The 16654-nt window shown below is 52.9% G+C and overlaps 1 protein-coding gene across 2 annotated transcripts in view; it reads left to right on the top strand.

Moving 5' to 3' along the window:
* The window catches only part of LOC148841400 (disco-interacting protein 2 homolog B-A), a 65346-nt gene that overhangs the window by 18082 nt on the left and 30610 nt on the right, over nt 1-16654 (top strand). Inside the window, exons 2-3 of one of the 2 annotated variants that reach the window (XM_088918021.1) lie at nt 5374-5445; nt 16112-16231. In XM_088918021.1, the coding sequence (XP_088774147.1) occupies nt 5374-5445; nt 16112-16231 (192 nt within the window). The remainder of the gene's footprint in view (nt 1-5373; nt 5446-16111; nt 16232-16654) is intronic. The other variant, XM_088918022.1, reaches the window with a different exon arrangement.

The raw sequence follows: 16654 nt of genomic DNA on the forward strand, positions 1-16654 counted from the left end.
CTGTCTGCACGGAGAGCTATGCCAGGGTGGGGACTGCGGGGGGCTGCTGTTTTTGAGGAGCTGAAAAGGCTTCATCATTCCCTTGTACAACGAGATGCATCTTGTAACAAGAGGAGCAGCGGTGATGTTTAGCCTTTCTTTTCCTGCAAGAGTGTCTGGTTGTTGTCTGGTGTATGGCTCTTTTTATGGTGAACACATTCCAAAATATTAGGAACCCACCCCCACACGTGTTCTGAGCGCTCCGTGTCTGCGGGGCGGGGTCTTTGTCCGTGTCCGTGTCCGTGTCCGTGTGATTGGGAGAGTCTGTCCTATCCTGGGACCCAGCCCAGCGAGGCCAGTGCGGGCGAATGGATCGCGCTGCTGTGCCGGAGGCTGTGTCGAGCTGGGAATGTGGGTCACTGGCAGTGAAAGCACCGGAGAGGAGCGCGGATACCTCCTGCCTTGTGCTACGCTGTGGGCAGAGTGCCCCGTGAGGCTGGGGAAGGTGCACGAGTTCCAGTCTCCTGTCACGCGTCTTGACAGGCCCGGACCTCACGATAGGGTGCGTGTACTGTATTTAACAACTTCTAATTCAACGACAATTCAACAGTGTCAGCTGTTATATGCTGTGCAGCAGGTTTAAACTACAGTGCACCCTTCCTATGGTGTCCCTTCCATTCGTTTTCTAACCTCTTCTTCCAGTTCAGGCTCAGGGGAGAGCTGGAGTTTATCCCAGTAAGCAAGGGACTCCAGTCCATCACGGGGCACACAGACGCTCACACTCGCACCAGGGCCTGTTTTCCCAGAAACCGATACACCTACCAGCATGTCTTTGGACTGTGGGAGGAAACCCTTGCAAATATGGGGAGAACATACAAACTCCACACAGACAGCGCCCCGGGTCTGGAATTGAACTCAGGGCTGCAAGGCAGTCATGCTGACCACTGCATTGTCGCATCCATATTGTGAAATTACAAAATGATGCATTCTAAACGTAATGTTTTATTCAAAACCTGAATGCGCAAACTGAAGACCTCTAAGGGTAAGTTGTAGTAAATGTCAACCGAACCAAAAAGAAAAAATGGAAATATGTCAATATGTATATGTGAGGTATTTGGTGATATCACATTTTTCTGCTTTTACAGCTGCAATTCTTTTTGGGTGAGTCTTTTGCCCATTTGTCTTGGCTCGTTTGTTCAGACTCACTCAGTTTGCTTGGGGATTACTCATAGACAACATTTTTTAGTCTTTCCACAGATTCTCAGTAAGATTCAAGTCAGGACTTGACTGGATACTCAATCACTTTATTATTCATAAGCTACTCCAGAGCAGCTCTGGCCTTGTGCTTCAGCTCATCGTCCTGCTGGAGGGTGAGGTTTTGTCCCAGTTTTAGGTTTGAAGCAGGTTTTCTCCGACACTTTGCCAGTACTTTGCTCCATCTGTGTTCCCCTCAGCCTTGACAAGCTTCCCGGTCCCTGCTGATGCAAAGCAGAACTGGAACAAAATGCTTCCTCCACCGTGCTTGGACACGTCTAATTCTGTCTTCTCCTCGCACAAAACCTTTTGCTGGGTTTGCCGTATCGCTTACAGTAGGTGCATTGTTGCAGATCTCACATGGGATCTGAGATTTTTTCAGTGTCATACAAGCCCCCCTTTGTGCAGTGACCAGGATGGTGTTGACCCATGAACATTTTCTCCCCTCCCGGCCACTGAGCTGTGTGGCTCTTTCAAAGCCGCTGCTGGCTTCGCGCTGGCGTCCCTCACCAGTCACTGTCCTCCTGGCCCAGCAGCTCAGTTTGAAGGGGCAGCCTGGTCAGCACAGTATGGGTGCCTCCCACTTCTTCATGATCGATTTCCCCATGCTCCAATAAACAGATATTAAGGGTCTTTGAAATGTTTTTATACTCCTCTGCCGAGCCCCTTAGTCTATACGGTGACATGGTGTTCTTAAAATTCACTACCTGACTGACAGACAGGTGTATTTTTTCTGAAATCATGTGGACCACTATTACTACACGCAGACAAGAGGGCACTCAACTAATTGTGTGACTCCTTAAGTTAATTTTGTGTACCTAAATTAATTTTGATTTTCCACAGGTCTGAATATTTATGCAATCATGCCTTTTCATTTTTTTTTCCATATTATCTGTTTGCTTCTTTGTTTTTGAATGTGCGGGGTAGTTTGTGTCAGTCAATTAATTGCTACTTCAAAATGTCATGTCCCTATGCCTGTCATGATTGTAAGCTTTTAAACAACAGAATCTTTAAACAAAGATTTTTGCAAGGTACTATTTATGCACTTAACACCTGGTGTGTAGTGACACAGTATACCAGCTGCATATATATATAGTACCCCTGGTGTAGGAACTGCGGGCACTGCACACCTGCTGTATGAGTATTGTACCCCTGGTGGAGGTACTGTGGGCACTGCACACCTCCTGTATGAGTATTGTACCCCTGGTGTAGGAACTGCGGGCACTGCACACCTGCTGTATGAGTATTGTACCCCTGGTGGAGGTACTGCGGGCACTGCACACCTGCTGTATGAGTATTGTACCCCTGGTGGAGGAACTGCGGGCACTGGACACCTCCTGTATGAGTATTGTACCCCTGGTGGAGGAACTGCGGGCACTGGACACCTCCTGTATGAGTATTGTACCCCTGGTGGAGGTACTGTGGGCACTGCACACCTGCTGTATGAGTATTGTACCCCTGGTGGAGGAACTGCGGGCACTGCACACCTGCTGTATGAGTATTGTACCCCTGGTGGAGGTACTGCGGGCACTGCACACCTGCTGTATGAGTATTGTACCCCTGGTGGAGGTACTGTGGGCACTGCACACCTGCTGTATGAGTATTGTACCCCTGGTGGAGGTACTGCGGGCACTGCACACCTGCTGTATGAGTATTATACCCCTGGTGGAGGGACTGTGGGCACTGCACACCTGCTGTATGAGTATTGTACTCCTGGTGGAGGGACTGTGGGCACTGCACACCTGCTGTGTGTACAGTATACTGTACACCTTATAACCAGTAAAATCAGTGAGAGTCTTCATCTCTTTTTATTTTGTGCTGATGTTGAAAATCAGGATCTGAAACTGAGTTTTAAGCAACCCCCCCCTCCACCCCGCACCTATCTCCCAGTGTGTGGGTGCAGCACAGCTTAGCCAACCGCCCTCTCCCACTCAGCTGGTTCCTGGACTGGGCAGCACGGTTCACACTCTGGTCTGTGGAGGATCAGGCCTGAGTCACCGAAGCCCAAGAGCCAGCCTCCTCCCACACTGCCCCCCTCCCCCCAGCCCCAGCAGTGACTCACTGGCAGACTCGCAGAGCCGGGGGGGGGGGGGAGAGGAGTGGGCGGTAGGGGGTCACCGATGCATCACCCCTCTCCAGCTGGGCCCCTGTTGCTCAAGCACTTTACAGTCAGACAGATAAACAGTTCTGCAACTGCCCGGGACAGACACGCATACTGACACCCCCTGCCCTTCCGAGACAGGGGGAGCACACTCAAGCGCAGCAGCTGACCAGAGGGGTACAGGAGCCAGGGGTCCCCCCCATGGCTGTCTAGCTCGGGAGAGGTCGCACAGCTGGGGGGTTCTGTGGGCGACGTGCAGCAGGATCCCCCTGAGCCGAAGTTCCTTTAAATCCCTCTTGAAGATGCTCTTCACAAAACATCACAGGCTTTTTACTTGGGCTTTCAGAACAAGAAGACTGTCGCTGATTAGAGGAAGACCAGTCATGCTTGTTCTGCGGAGCCTAGCTGATTTTAAAACCAAGGCATGGCTCTCCTCTTGTATTGCAAGTAGATTATGCTTCTCTGTTTCCTCCTGCTTGCCAGTTTCCAGCCCTGGCAGTCTGCGCGGCAAGGCTGTGCCAGTCCGACAGGTCGCAGGGCTGTAGATGTGACTGTCAGGCTGCCAGAGAGACAAAGGGGGCTCTCAGCCTTCCGGGCAGTGCCAGTGTGAGGCTGGGCCCCGTGGCACCACCAGCACAGATCCTCCTCTGTGCTCCGGCCCCTTAATGACAATGCCCCCCTCCCCCCCAGCTCCTGAGTGCAGCCAGGGGACCCCTCTGCCCGCCAGCCTGTGCGCCCGCTGTCAATGTCAATGACGGGGCTGACTACTGCGGTCGGGCCTGCTGGCTCTCGGACACAATGTCCTCTTGTGCTCCAGCAGGCTGTTCGGCTGTGAGGGAGCTGCAGTCGGGGCCCAGCTGGGCCTCCTTTTATTCTTCAAGGGCTCAGTTTCCTCCTCGCCGCAGACTCGAGGCGGAGAGGTGCTCACACAGTAGGAGGAGGATCGGTAACGTGCTGTCCCCCCGGTGTCCGGAAACGGGCTTGCTCATGCCTCCGATACCCCTGGAAACAGTCAGCCACGCTCGCTTCATCTGGGGCCGGTGTTCACCACTTTCAAACGTACAGCGGAACATGGCGTGTGTGACAAGCAGTCACGGTTGACAGAGCCTGTGAATGGGGGGGCGGGGGGACTGTGCTGAGAGCTGAGGCACTGGGGCTCCTGTCCTGTGTCCCGTGCGGGTCTCGGCCTCAGCCCCATGGAGACCGACAGTGGCCAGCTGATGTGGGGTCCTCGCTGCCTGAGCTGGGCAGCTTGCCCAGAGTAGAGAATTGGGGGTGGGGGGGGTAACTTCCATGAAGGGGCCTGTGGTTGTCGTGGAGATGTGGTGCCGTCTGTGACCTGCCCCCCCCCCCAGTGTGATTGCCATGCAGGGTCCTGCTGGTGGTGGAGTGGGGGGCTTGAGGCTTGAGGAGGTGGGCACCCAACACTGCACAGGCAGCGAGAGAGGAAATGAGCAGCGAGAATGGGCTGGGCTGGGGGGTTGCAGGCAGTTTGCAGGAAGTGGGGGGGGGGGGGTGTCTGTGAACTGTGCTGTGCTTCTGCTATTTTTGTGTGTCTGTGCATTTCTGTCTTTGCATTTTTTTATTTTGAAATCATCCCCTTGTCACGTGACTTTGAAACCCCCACACACACACACACATGATGCCTGTAGGAAGAATTCCCTTGAGAAAGATCCTTTAAAGCATGTTGCGAGTTGGAGAAGCTGGCGGTTTGGGGCACTGTGGGTTTGATCTGGTCTCCTCTGACCTGCCTGGTTAATTCTCACCATTGAACTTCTGGCAGATTTCGTTCTCGTGAGTATCATGACTTTATAAGGCTGCGTCTGCAAAAGCCGCAAGGACAAAAAATGTTGGCTGGGACTTCTTCAGCATCCTCTTCCAGAGCCAGGCGGGGAGGATGGGGAGAGAGCACCCCCTTGCAGCCTGGTTTCTGGGGGAGCCCTGTGTGGGGGATTATATAATGCCCCCCCCAGTCTGCTGTGAGATGTCTCCCTGCCCAGGCACTTGGCTGACGGCCTGTGTTCTCCTCCTGCTTCCAGGTGACATCACACAGAAGGGCTACGAGAAGAAGAGGGCCAAGCTGCTGGCACCCTACATCCCTCAGACACCTGGTAAGGCCTGACCCCTCCCTCCCTCATTCTCTCCTTCTCCCTGCCTCGGTCTGCATGTGCCTCGGTCTCCATGTGCCTCGGTCTCTTAACTCACCCTCCCTGCCTCAGTCTCCCTCTGTGTCTGCGTCCTGCCTGCCTCTCACGCCTCCCTGCCTCTGTCCCCCTCTCTCGTCTCGCGGCCCCTTTCCCCCCCAGCTCTTTCCACTCGCAGCCCCAGTCAGAGGAGCTGTAAGAACGACAGACGTCAGAGGTCTTGCCACAGTCCTGCCAGACACAAACAGTCATTAACCACGTGTAAAGAACAAACACAAAGTGCCAGTGCGTTACAGTTGAAAACTTAAAAAAATGTATGGCTAGATAACGCCAAGCTTGGCAGGGAAACAACAGGACCCATAAATCCATCAGCGGATTCCCTCTGTCCCCCTGCCGAAAGACCGGTCCACTCTCCTTCCCCACTCGTGCTTTTCGCTCTGCTTTTCCAACCCCCAAGCTTTTGTCTGTCTCCCACTCCCGAGGGTGGGTGTCGGATGATCCCTGCGCTCAGCGAGCCCAGCCGGCTTGGGGGCGGAAGTGCTGGTCACAGAGGAGCAGAGAGCGAGCCGCCGATTCCCAGCATTTTTAAACCCCAGCCCTGGGGGGGGGGGCTGAGATCCTGTTACACTGCGGAGTGACACGAGGATCAGCTGTCACAAGTGGGATCGTGGCTCGTGGAATCATGGATAGAGAGGAAGGGAAAACGGGAGAGGGAGTTGAAGACAAAGCAGAGATGAGAAATCTGGGGGCTGTTGTGTAGGTTTGATTTGCAGGGCATGGCTGACCTCTAGTGGTGGACCAGGAAAGTGCGACAGCTAACAGCTAACTCTGTGGTTCCCATTCCCTGGTCCTTGGGGACCCCTGTGTCTGCTGGTGTTCATTCCTGCTCGGGTTTAAATCCATCCATCCACATTCTAACCGCTTTATCCAGGGGGAGCCTGAGCCTATCCCAGCAAGCAAAGGGTGCAAGGCAGGGTACACCCTGGACAGGACGCCAGTCCATCGCAGAGCAGACACGCACACTAACACTCACACACTCACACCAGGGACAGTTTTCCCAGCAACCAAATACCCTACCACCATGTCTTTGGACTGTGGGAAGAACCCGAAGCACCTGAGAAAACCCAGACAAGCACAGGGGAGAACATGCAGACTCCACACAGATAGTGCCTCTGGTCTGGAATTGAACCCAGGGCCCCAGTGCTGCAAGGCAGCAGTGCTGACCAGTGTGCTATCGTGTCACCCTTGGCTCTCCTTCTCCAGGGCTAAGTATTGCCTTTTCAGTGTTCAGAATTCTGGTTTGCTTGTTTCTGCAGTCAGTGCTGCATTCAAGGACACCCCCCTTCAAGCGTATTGTTTCCCACAACCTCAGCACACAGAACTGTCATCGCCTCTCCCTGGCCACCACCAGCCTGTTTCTTTCCCGGCGCCTGCAAGAGGGCACCTCTGGACCTCAGCGGGCAGCACAGCGCTGGTACCATTTACAGGTCCCCCCCCCCCCACCAAAGTTTCAGGAGCTCCAGCTGAGCTCAAAAACCACCCCAGGGAGAAAACTAAACTTGGCTGGAGTAGAAACCAGAGGAGGGGTGAGCCTTCCTTTTTTGTCAAGTCATCTTTAGAGACTCGGACCAGTATAATCATCAGGAACAAAAGGAGCGGTTTTGCTGCTTTTGCTGCGTCATTCCAGCGAGGCTGCTGCTCAGATGTGACCACGGAGGGGCGGGCGCGCTGAAACATTTAAATCAGTGCTGGCACTACAGGAAACCACAACAGCGCAGTTTGAGAAGACACGGCTGCGGTGCGCAGCGACAGAGCAGGAAGTGAGCTGCGCGTGGGGGTCACAGGCGAGGCACGGGAGCGGGCTGGGACAGCCAGCGTGGGACTCGGTGTGCACTCCGCCTGGGCTGTGTCCTAATCCAGCTGCAGCCAGGATGCCCCAGGCGGGCCAGGCTTTGCTCGAATTAAATGGGAGAGGGGTTGGAGTACCCTTGGCTTGCAGTGCAATAGTGCCTCCTACAGGTGCACAGGCACCCATGAGCTGCATTGTGACCAGTCGGAACGGCATCAGTCTTATGGTGATGCCTCAGCTCTGCTGCTGGCACTGTGGGACTGTAGGTGCCTCTTGTTCTAGGGCTGCTCCCCCCCCACCTACCTCAACAAAGCACCTACCTCAGGGGTACAAACAGTGACACCTGTGGGGAGGGCTTCACTGTTCAGCCCTGCCTGGAGGCGTCTGGACCCACTGCTCATTATCCTGCTGTCCAGGTTTTTAAAAATTGTACAAAATGTGATACAGAAGAAACTGCAGCATTGAATACAGTCTGCTCCTCTTGTTAACAATTACTCTTTCCTGGTAGGAGGACCCACTCCCCACAAGGGCTCATGCAGGTATTGTATTTTTATTTGACAAAGAGGACAGCTCCAGTCTCTTGGGGCCTCGCTGTGGTGTAAGCTCATGAGGACAGTCGGTAAGGTCTTGACACCTGGTGCTGCTCGCTCCCTTTGAAAATGAGATGGGAGCCCAAACACTGTACAGTGACTCAGCCCTTGAGTTACAGACCCACGTGGGTGAGATGGGATGGCGTGCGTCTGCACATGGTTACGAAAAGATTTGGGGATGGGTGGAAAAACCCCCAGTCCCTCCCCCTCCCTTCCACCTTCCTCTTTCAGATGCATGGGGAATGCTCTCTGCTTTCCTGTTGTTTTATTTTCCCCTGTCGGGTGACATCATCGCAGGGAGTTTATCGTGGGGGGCCTGGTCCCTGGGGCCAGGGCAGCGGGGGCCCGCTGGACGCCCTGCACTTGGGAACACGGCATCAGCATCGGACACCCATTCCGGCATTCCAGCTTTGCGGCTCTGTTGGTAGCGGAATGTGGCTGAGAGCTCGCAGGGGTGGCGGTGCAGCAGGACGATGACAGTCTCTCTGATTCACGCTGACGCATGCTCGTGGTCAGACGTCAGCCCCGACGGCAGTGGAAAACCCCTTGTGTCCCAAGAGGAAACTAGAGCAAGTGTCTGTGCCTTCTGGCCGGGCTGGAGGCCGCGGTGTAAGCGAGGAGGACAGTTTTACTTTCATCTGGAATTCCCGGTACACTATGCCAAGCTCTCTGGCGGTGACCCCTGCTACCCGCTCTGGAGAGAACGAGGCGCGGAGCTGGACAGCAATAACATACCGCCATCCCTGCGGCGCCCAGCGTCTCGGCCAGCAGGAACCCCAGGCTGACCACTAGGAGGTGCTGCCATCTTCAGATTCAGACTCAGCGAGCTTTAATAATGGCAACAATGATCTATAAAGCGCCTTTCCAACCCCAGCGACGCTGTACATGGTGAGGAAGAAAATGAAGACGAGTACCAAAAAAGTAAAAGGAAAAAAAAAATAAACAAGAATATACAGGTTTATATGCAAAGAATGTGGGGCAATCAGACACAGGCCCTAATGAGAGGTGTGAGTTTGGATTTGAAGAGACTCAAAACATTTCTCATACAATTTTTTTCCCCAGTCTGAGGAAAGGGATTCCATAACAAAAAGCAGCAGCAGAAAAAGAGCACAGTCACCAGAAGTCACCGTGAGCTAAGGCTCAGCGGCAGCAGGGCCTGCAGCAGGGAGTGTGAATATGGAGGAGGGCAGAGATGTGTGATGGAGCCACATTTTAAAAAGCCCTAAAAATCAGTAACAAGATCTTTTATTGAATACGTGACGTTAAAGGCAGCCAATATAGAGACTTAGGTGTAGGAGTGATATGCTACCAACTCTCCGGTGTGAGTTAAAAGTCTAGCTTCTGAGTTCTGAACTTGTTGCAACACTGAGATAGTATAGCCAGAGCAGAAGCAATTGACACGACGGTTACAGTGCAAACATGTAAATGGACAGTTATGTGCATCACATGAAACATTGAGAGACAGGCTCACTGTTGCTCAGGGTGGGACAGGAGATCACACACTGTATTATTATTATTATTGAGAGACAGGCTCACTGTTGCTCAGGGTGGGACAGGAGATCACACACTGTATTATTATTATTGAGAGACAGGCTCACTGTTCCTCAGGGAGATCAGGAGATCACACACTGAATTATTTCTATTGAGAGACGGGCTCACTCTGTTCCTCAGGGTGGGACAGGAGATCACACACTGTATTATTATTATTCTGAGACAGGCTCACTGTTCCTCAGGGAGATCAGGAGATCACACACTGAATTATTTCTATTGAGAGACGACTCTCACTCTGTTCCTCAGGGTGGGACAGGAGATCACACACTGTATTATTATTATTGAGAGACGGGCTCACTGTTGCTCAGGGTGGGACAGGAGATCACACACTGTATTATTATTATTGAGAGACAGGCTCACTGTTCCTCAGGGAGATCAGGAGATCACACACTGTATTATTTCTATTGAGAGACGGGCTCACTCTGTTCCTCAGGGTGGGACAGGAGATCACACACTGTATTATTATTATTGAGAGACGGGCTCACTGTTCCTCAGGGTGGGACAGGAGATCACACACTGTATTATTATTATTGAGAGACGGGGTCACTGTTCTTCAGGGTGGGACAGCAGATCACACACTGTATTATTATTATTGAGAGACAGGCTCACTGTTCCTCAGGGAGATCAGGAGATCACACACTGAATTATTTCTATTGAGAGACGGGCTCACTCTGTTCCTCAGGGTGGGACAGGAGATCACACACTGTATTATTATTATTCTGAGACAGGCTCACTGTTCCTCAGGGAGATCAGGAGATCACACACTGAATTATTTCTATTGAGAGACGACTCTCACTCTGTTCCTCAGGGTGGGACAGGAGATCACACACTGTATTATTATTATTGAGAGACGGGCTCACTGTTGCTCAGGGTGGGACAGGAGATCACACACTGTATTATTATTATTGAGAGACAGGCTCACTGTTCCTCAGGGAGATCAGGAGATCACACACTGTATTATTTCTATTGAGAGACGGGCTCACTCTGTTCCTCAGGGTGGGACAGGAGATCACACACTGTATTATTATTATTGAGAGACGGGCTCACTGTTCCTCAGGGTGGGACAGGAGATCACACACTGTATTATTATTATTGAGAGACGGGGTCACTGTTCTTCAGGGTGGGACAGCAGATCACACACTGTATTATTATTATTGAGAGACAGGCTCACTGTTCCTCAGGGAGATCAGGAGATCACACACTGTATTATTTCTATTGAGAGACGGGCTCACTCTGTTCCTCAGGGTGGGACAGGAGATCACACACTGTATTATTATTATTGAGAGACGGGCTCACTGTTCCTCAGGGTGGGACAGGAGATCACACACTGTATTATTATTATTGAGAGACAGGCTCACTGTTCCTCAGGGAGATCAGGAGATCACACACTGTATTATTTCTATTGAGAGACGGGCTCACTCTGTTCCTCAGGGTGGGACAGGAGATCACACACTGTATTATTATTATTGAGAGACGGGCTCACTGTTCCTCAGGGTGGGACAGGAGATCACACACTGTATTATTATTATTGAGAGACGGGCTCACTGTTCTTCAGGGTGGGACAGCAGATCACACACTGTATTGTTATTGAGTGACGGGCTCATTGTTCCTCAGGGTGGGACAGGAGATCACACACTGTATTATTATTATTGAGAGACGGGCTCACTGTTCCTCAGGGTGGGACAGGAGATCACACACTGTATTATTATTATTGAGAGACGGGCTCACTGTTCCTCAGGGTGGGACAGGAGATCACACACTGTATTATTATTATTGAGAGACGGGCTCACTGTTCCTCAGGGTGGGACAGGAGATCACACACTGTATTATTATTATTATTGAGAGACGGGCTCACTGTTCCTCAGGGTGGGACAGGAGATCACACACTGTATTATTATTATTATTGAGAGATGGGCTCATTGTTCCTCAGGGTGGGACAGGAGATCACACACTGTATTATTATTATTGAGAGACGGGCTCACTGTTCCTCAGGGTGGGACAGGAGATCACACACTGTATTATTATTATTGAGAGACGGGCTCACTGTTCCTCAGGGTGGGACAGGAGATCACACACTGTATTATTATTATTGAGAGACGGGCTCACTGTTCCTCAGGGTGGGACAGGAGATCACACACTGTATTATTATTATTATTGAGAGACGGGCTCACTGTTCCTCAGGGTGGGACAGGAGATCACACACTGTATTATTATTATTATTGAGAGATGGGCTCACTGTTCCTCAGGGTGGGACAGGAGATCACACACTGTATTATTATTATTGAGAGACGGGCTCACTGTTCCTCAGGGTGGGACAGGAGATCACACACTGTATTATTATTATTGAGAGACAGGCTCACTGTTCCTCAGGGTGGGACAGGAGATCACACACTGTTTTATTATTATTATTGAGAGACGGGCTCACTGTTCTTCGGGGTGGGACAGCAGATCACACACTGTATTGTTATTGAGTGACGGGCTCACTGTTGCTCAGGGTGGGACAGGAGATCACACACTGTATTATTATTGAGAGACAGGCTCACTGTTCCTCAGGGAGATCAGGAGATCACACACTGAATTATTTCTATTGAGAGACAGGCTCACTGTTCCTCAGGGAGATCAGGAGATCACACACTGAATTATTTCTATTGAGAGACGGGCTCACTGTTCCTCAGGGTGGGACAGGAGATCTCACACTGTATTATTATTATTGAGAGACAGGCTCACTGTTCCTCAGGGTGGGACAGGAGATCACACACTGTATTATTATTATTATTGAGAGACGGGCTCACTGTTCCTCAGGGTGGGACAGGAGATCACACACTGTATTATTATTGAGAGACAGGCTCACTGTTCCTCAGGGTGGGACAGGAGATCACACACTGTATTATTATTATTATTGAGAGACGGGCTCACTGTTCTTCGGGGTGGGACAGCAGATCACACACTGTATTGTTATTGAGTGACGGGCTCACTGTTGCTCAGGGTGGGACAGGAGATCACACACTGTATTATTATTGAGAGACAGGCTCACTGTTCCTCAGGGAGATCAGGAGATCACACACTGTATTATTTCTATTGAGAGACGGGCTCACTCTGTTCCTCAGGGTGGGACAGGAGATCACACACAGGGGTGCAGCTCCAGTGAGTTTCCCACCTCAGCAGGCTCGGAAGCTGTTTGAATGCTCAGGGGATCCTGGGGTGCAGGTGGTTAGTGATGTGAGCAGGAGTCCGACATGCTTGTGTGTACAGACGCTCCAGCCTTAACTGTGTGGGCCCCCCAACTTCCCTAGGTGCAGGAACTGGGCACTCATACGGGTTTTGAGAACCCATTTGGTGTTCTATGAAAAGGACTATGAAAAGAGGGTTTTAAGAATGAAAATGTTGGGATTAGTTTGGGTGTTGCCTACCAGGAACTTTCGCAACGTCCGCCTCTGACGCGCTGAAGTGATGACGTCACGAGTCATTTCGCCGGGTTTTTTTTTCGTCATTCAAGCTTCAGCCCCAGGGAATAAAAAAACGCGCAGTGGAAGCTCTGGTACTGCTTTGAAGGTTTATCGTACAAGAGTATGGATTCTGAAAATGCTGCGGCGAGACAACTTTAACCATGTTTAAAGAGGACATGGAGGGGAGGCTGTAGATTAGTCCAGCCGGCAGATATAATTATTTTAAATAAAACGTACGTGTTCTTGAAGACAGCGAGCCGTGCTGAAGGATTTCGAGCTGCGGTTACGCCGGCCATTTAATCCGACCCTTCCATCGCCGTGTCGTCAGGCCGGCGGGAGCCTCTCTTTTGATCTTCGGTTGCCCCTGGAAACCGGGGCTGCGGTCTTCTGGTTCGCGGTGATGTAATCGATGACCTCATCGCGCGGGGCGAGGGAAGGATTGGTCTGTGGAGCGGGCTCGTGTTTGGAAGCGCTTCAGGTGTAGCCCTGCCGGCTGCGTCTCTGTGTGATACGTAAAGGTACGGCGGAGCTAGGAAGTAATTAAAAGAAAAAAGGCTTGATTTTGAGTGCGGTGTCTGAGCCGAGAGAGACACGTGTAGGTGTGTCTCTGGCAGTCTCTTCTGTGGCTCAAAGGTTGTGTGTGTTTCTTTGCGGCGGCGAAGTTTGTATGTTGTGCGGTCGTTTCCGGCCGTGACTCGGGGTCGCTCCGGCGGAGAGCAGCCCGCTTGAGCCGGGAGCACGCCGGCGTTTGCAGGAGCTCAGTGCCGCCCGGGCGCCAGCGCAGAACTTGAGCCGAGGGTCGGGCCGGGGAGTCGCCATCGGCGGTGGCCCCTCCGTGGCGTTTATCTGAAAGCCAGGGACGCGGAGACACAGCCTCGAGGTGTGTGTGCAACGTGTGTTTTGTCACAGGCTGTTTCTTTGTAGTTGAACGCCTCTGGGTTGATGTTAACTTGGGGAGATGAAATACTGGTCTTACTGTTCGTGTCTTTGAGAAAACACGACTGACGCGATTTGCACTCGTGTGCTTCTTTATCGGCATTTTACTGGAGTATCTCTCTTAAGGCATATCAGGGATTAGTGCCTGCTAGGTCTGGCAGTTAATAGTTAATTGCTCCAAGGTGTCTCACCCAGCTGTTTCTTAAAAGAGGCCAGGCTGTTATCTACAACTACATGGCTGGGTAGCTTGTTCCACGTTCCCACCACCCTTTGTGTACAGACGTGCTTTGTTCTTCATTGTGTTTACATACTCTTCCACACAGTTTAGACTTGTGTCCTAATGTGTGTGTGTGTGTTCACTGCTCACTCTGAAGAAGTCAGCTGGTCAGGGATTTTGAGGGTTTTGCACAACGGGATCAGTAGCCGGTTGAATTGATGTCAAGCTGCTTATTCTGTTCAGACTGTCTTCTTACTTTGTGTTTTATTCCTTTACGTGTTTAGCGAAGCCCTGTGATAGACTGGCGTCCGGTCCAGGGTGTACCCCCCCCCCCCCGCGCCCCCTGCTTGCCGGGATAGGCCCCAGCTCCCCCGCGGCCTGAGCTGGGGTTTGTATTTCTCGCCCCGCGGCTGTGCTGCCGAGCGCTGGCTGGCTGCTCTGCGAGAAGGCAGCAGGGGTCACAGGCGGCGAGGTGCCTGTCTGAGCAGGGAGCCCCCTGCTGTGTGTGGCACAGCAGCCCGGCCTGGTCCCCTGCCCCCGTCCCGGCTGCCGCCTGCAGGCCTGGCGTCTCTGCTTTCCGGGAGACTTCACGGGTGACCCGTGGGCTCTGTGATCCAGGCCTGTGAGCACACAGAGCCTCTCCGGCTGTGAGGGCTTAGAGAGCGCTAACCTCCAGACGAGCCCTGCGGCTCCAGCGTGCAGCCCGCAGGGAGTTAGACCCGCGCCCTGAACCAGCACTCCCCTGAGGGCGGCGTGACTGCACGCACTCCCTTTCCTTAATTCACGCCGCAATCTGGACAACTACACCACCACAAAGTAAATGGATGCAAGTCATTTTTGTTGTACAAATGCTCGTGGCGATAGATCATGGAAGGGATGTTGCTCTCCTGTTATAAAGTGCGCAAGGTGAACACAGTAATAACGGCGGCAGCGGCTGGCAGGCCTCCACAGTTGCCTTGAAGAGGCACTGCCAAGTCAGATGGGGCAGTGAAGAGGCTCTGTAAAAAAAAAAAAAACAGGCCGTAGGTGTTCAGATGTACAGGCTACAGCATTGTGCAACGGCAGTACCTGCGTTCAGCAGATGCGGGGGTTAAAAACACTGGTTTTGTTGCATCACGACTCCTTAGTTCCTGCACATTTCGGGCCGTCTCTCCTCCTGGAGCAGGGCCGAGGAGGTGTGCAGCCGGGATCAAATTCCTTGGGCGTCCCGCCAGAGGTTTCCCTTTCGAAGAGCTTGGCGCCTCGCCCCTGAGGCCACAGCGCGGTTGCATTGGGCGGCCTGGCCGATGTGCCCTCCCGGCCGCAGTCGGCACGCGCCTTTGCAAATCTGCCTCTGAAAAGAGGCGTGGGTCTGCTCGCCTGGGATGAATGTAAAAAACAGAGTCGGCAAAACGGGCATCGGTAGGGGAAACAAACCCCCCCCCCCCGACCGCAGGGGCGCGGGCGAGCTGAAGGAGCTCAGGCGGGCTGATGGATGAGGGGCTGCAAGGGCTGGCGTTTGGCTGCCTGCTCGGAGAGAGAGAGGGCAGCCCGACCTTGCGGAGGGAAGGAAGGAGGCGAAACAGCGTGGAGAGCCAAGCTGGCAGAGACGCCTTCCATTCTCTGAGCCCCTGGCGCCTCTGTTCTGACTACAGCCTTTAACTGAGCCCTCACAAACCCATCACCATGAAAGTAGGACAGCATTCAAGCGCAGGCACATAGTAAGGCTGTTAGTGGGCCTGTGTGTCTGCGGTCTTCATGTCTCTCCGACACTGCACGAGCCTTTAAAAGGCTCGTATCTATAAGGGCACGTGGTAACCTTCTACACTAATGTGACACACACCTCAGTATGTAAAAAAAAAAAGGTTCATTTTTGTCATGGTGGGTAAAAGTCTGATGAATGTTAACGGTTTTCCTGAGGTGAGGCTGTTCTGCAGGTTTGTGTGCGAGTCGGGGGCTTGGAGTGAAGCCCGGAACGGAATCGTGCTGCAGTGCCCCACGGGGGGACTCGCTCGCGACCCTAGGGGTGGCCTGGTGTGACGTGCCTCTGATTGTCTCCCCACAGGGGTGGAGCCGGGCCTGCAGAGCGACCAGCGGAACCAGGGGCCCAGTCCGGCGCCGGCCTCGTCTTCGAGGTACCACCGCTCACGCTCAGGGGGCACCAGGGATGACCGCTACCGGTCAGGTGAGTCTGGCGAGGGCGGGGAAGGAGGAGGGGGCTGTGGGACAGCAGGAAAGGCGGTGAAGGTGGCGGGGGGATTGTCTGTGATCTCAATGGAGGGGGAGGATGGGAGGGCAGGACTGCGATGAGACAGGGATGCAGGAGTGAAAGGCAGGGACATGGAGGAGGAGGGGAAGAGAAGAGAGAGTCAGGGAGGAGGGAGAGTGAGTGAAGTGCGGTTGTGATGCAGGGGATTCTGGGCGGTTCCCAGCAGGCTGCGTTCACAGGCCCTTGCACTCCTGATGGGAGTAAAGTCTGCACACACGGCCGGGCGCTGCTGTCGAGACGTGCTCCTGAAAGGTGCTGACGGAGTGTCTTAGCTGCCCATTGTGCCCCCTCTGGCAGGCAGGGAGTGCTGCGTGTGCAGGCTGGGCTGCTGTCGCTCTC

This window comes from Atractosteus spatula, chromosome 1 (genome assembly GCF_055471065.1).
Source record: "Atractosteus spatula isolate fAtrSpa1 chromosome 1, fAtrSpa1.hap1, whole genome shotgun sequence".
In the NCBI taxonomy this organism is placed as follows: domain Eukaryota; kingdom Metazoa; phylum Chordata; class Actinopteri; order Semionotiformes; family Lepisosteidae; genus Atractosteus; species Atractosteus spatula.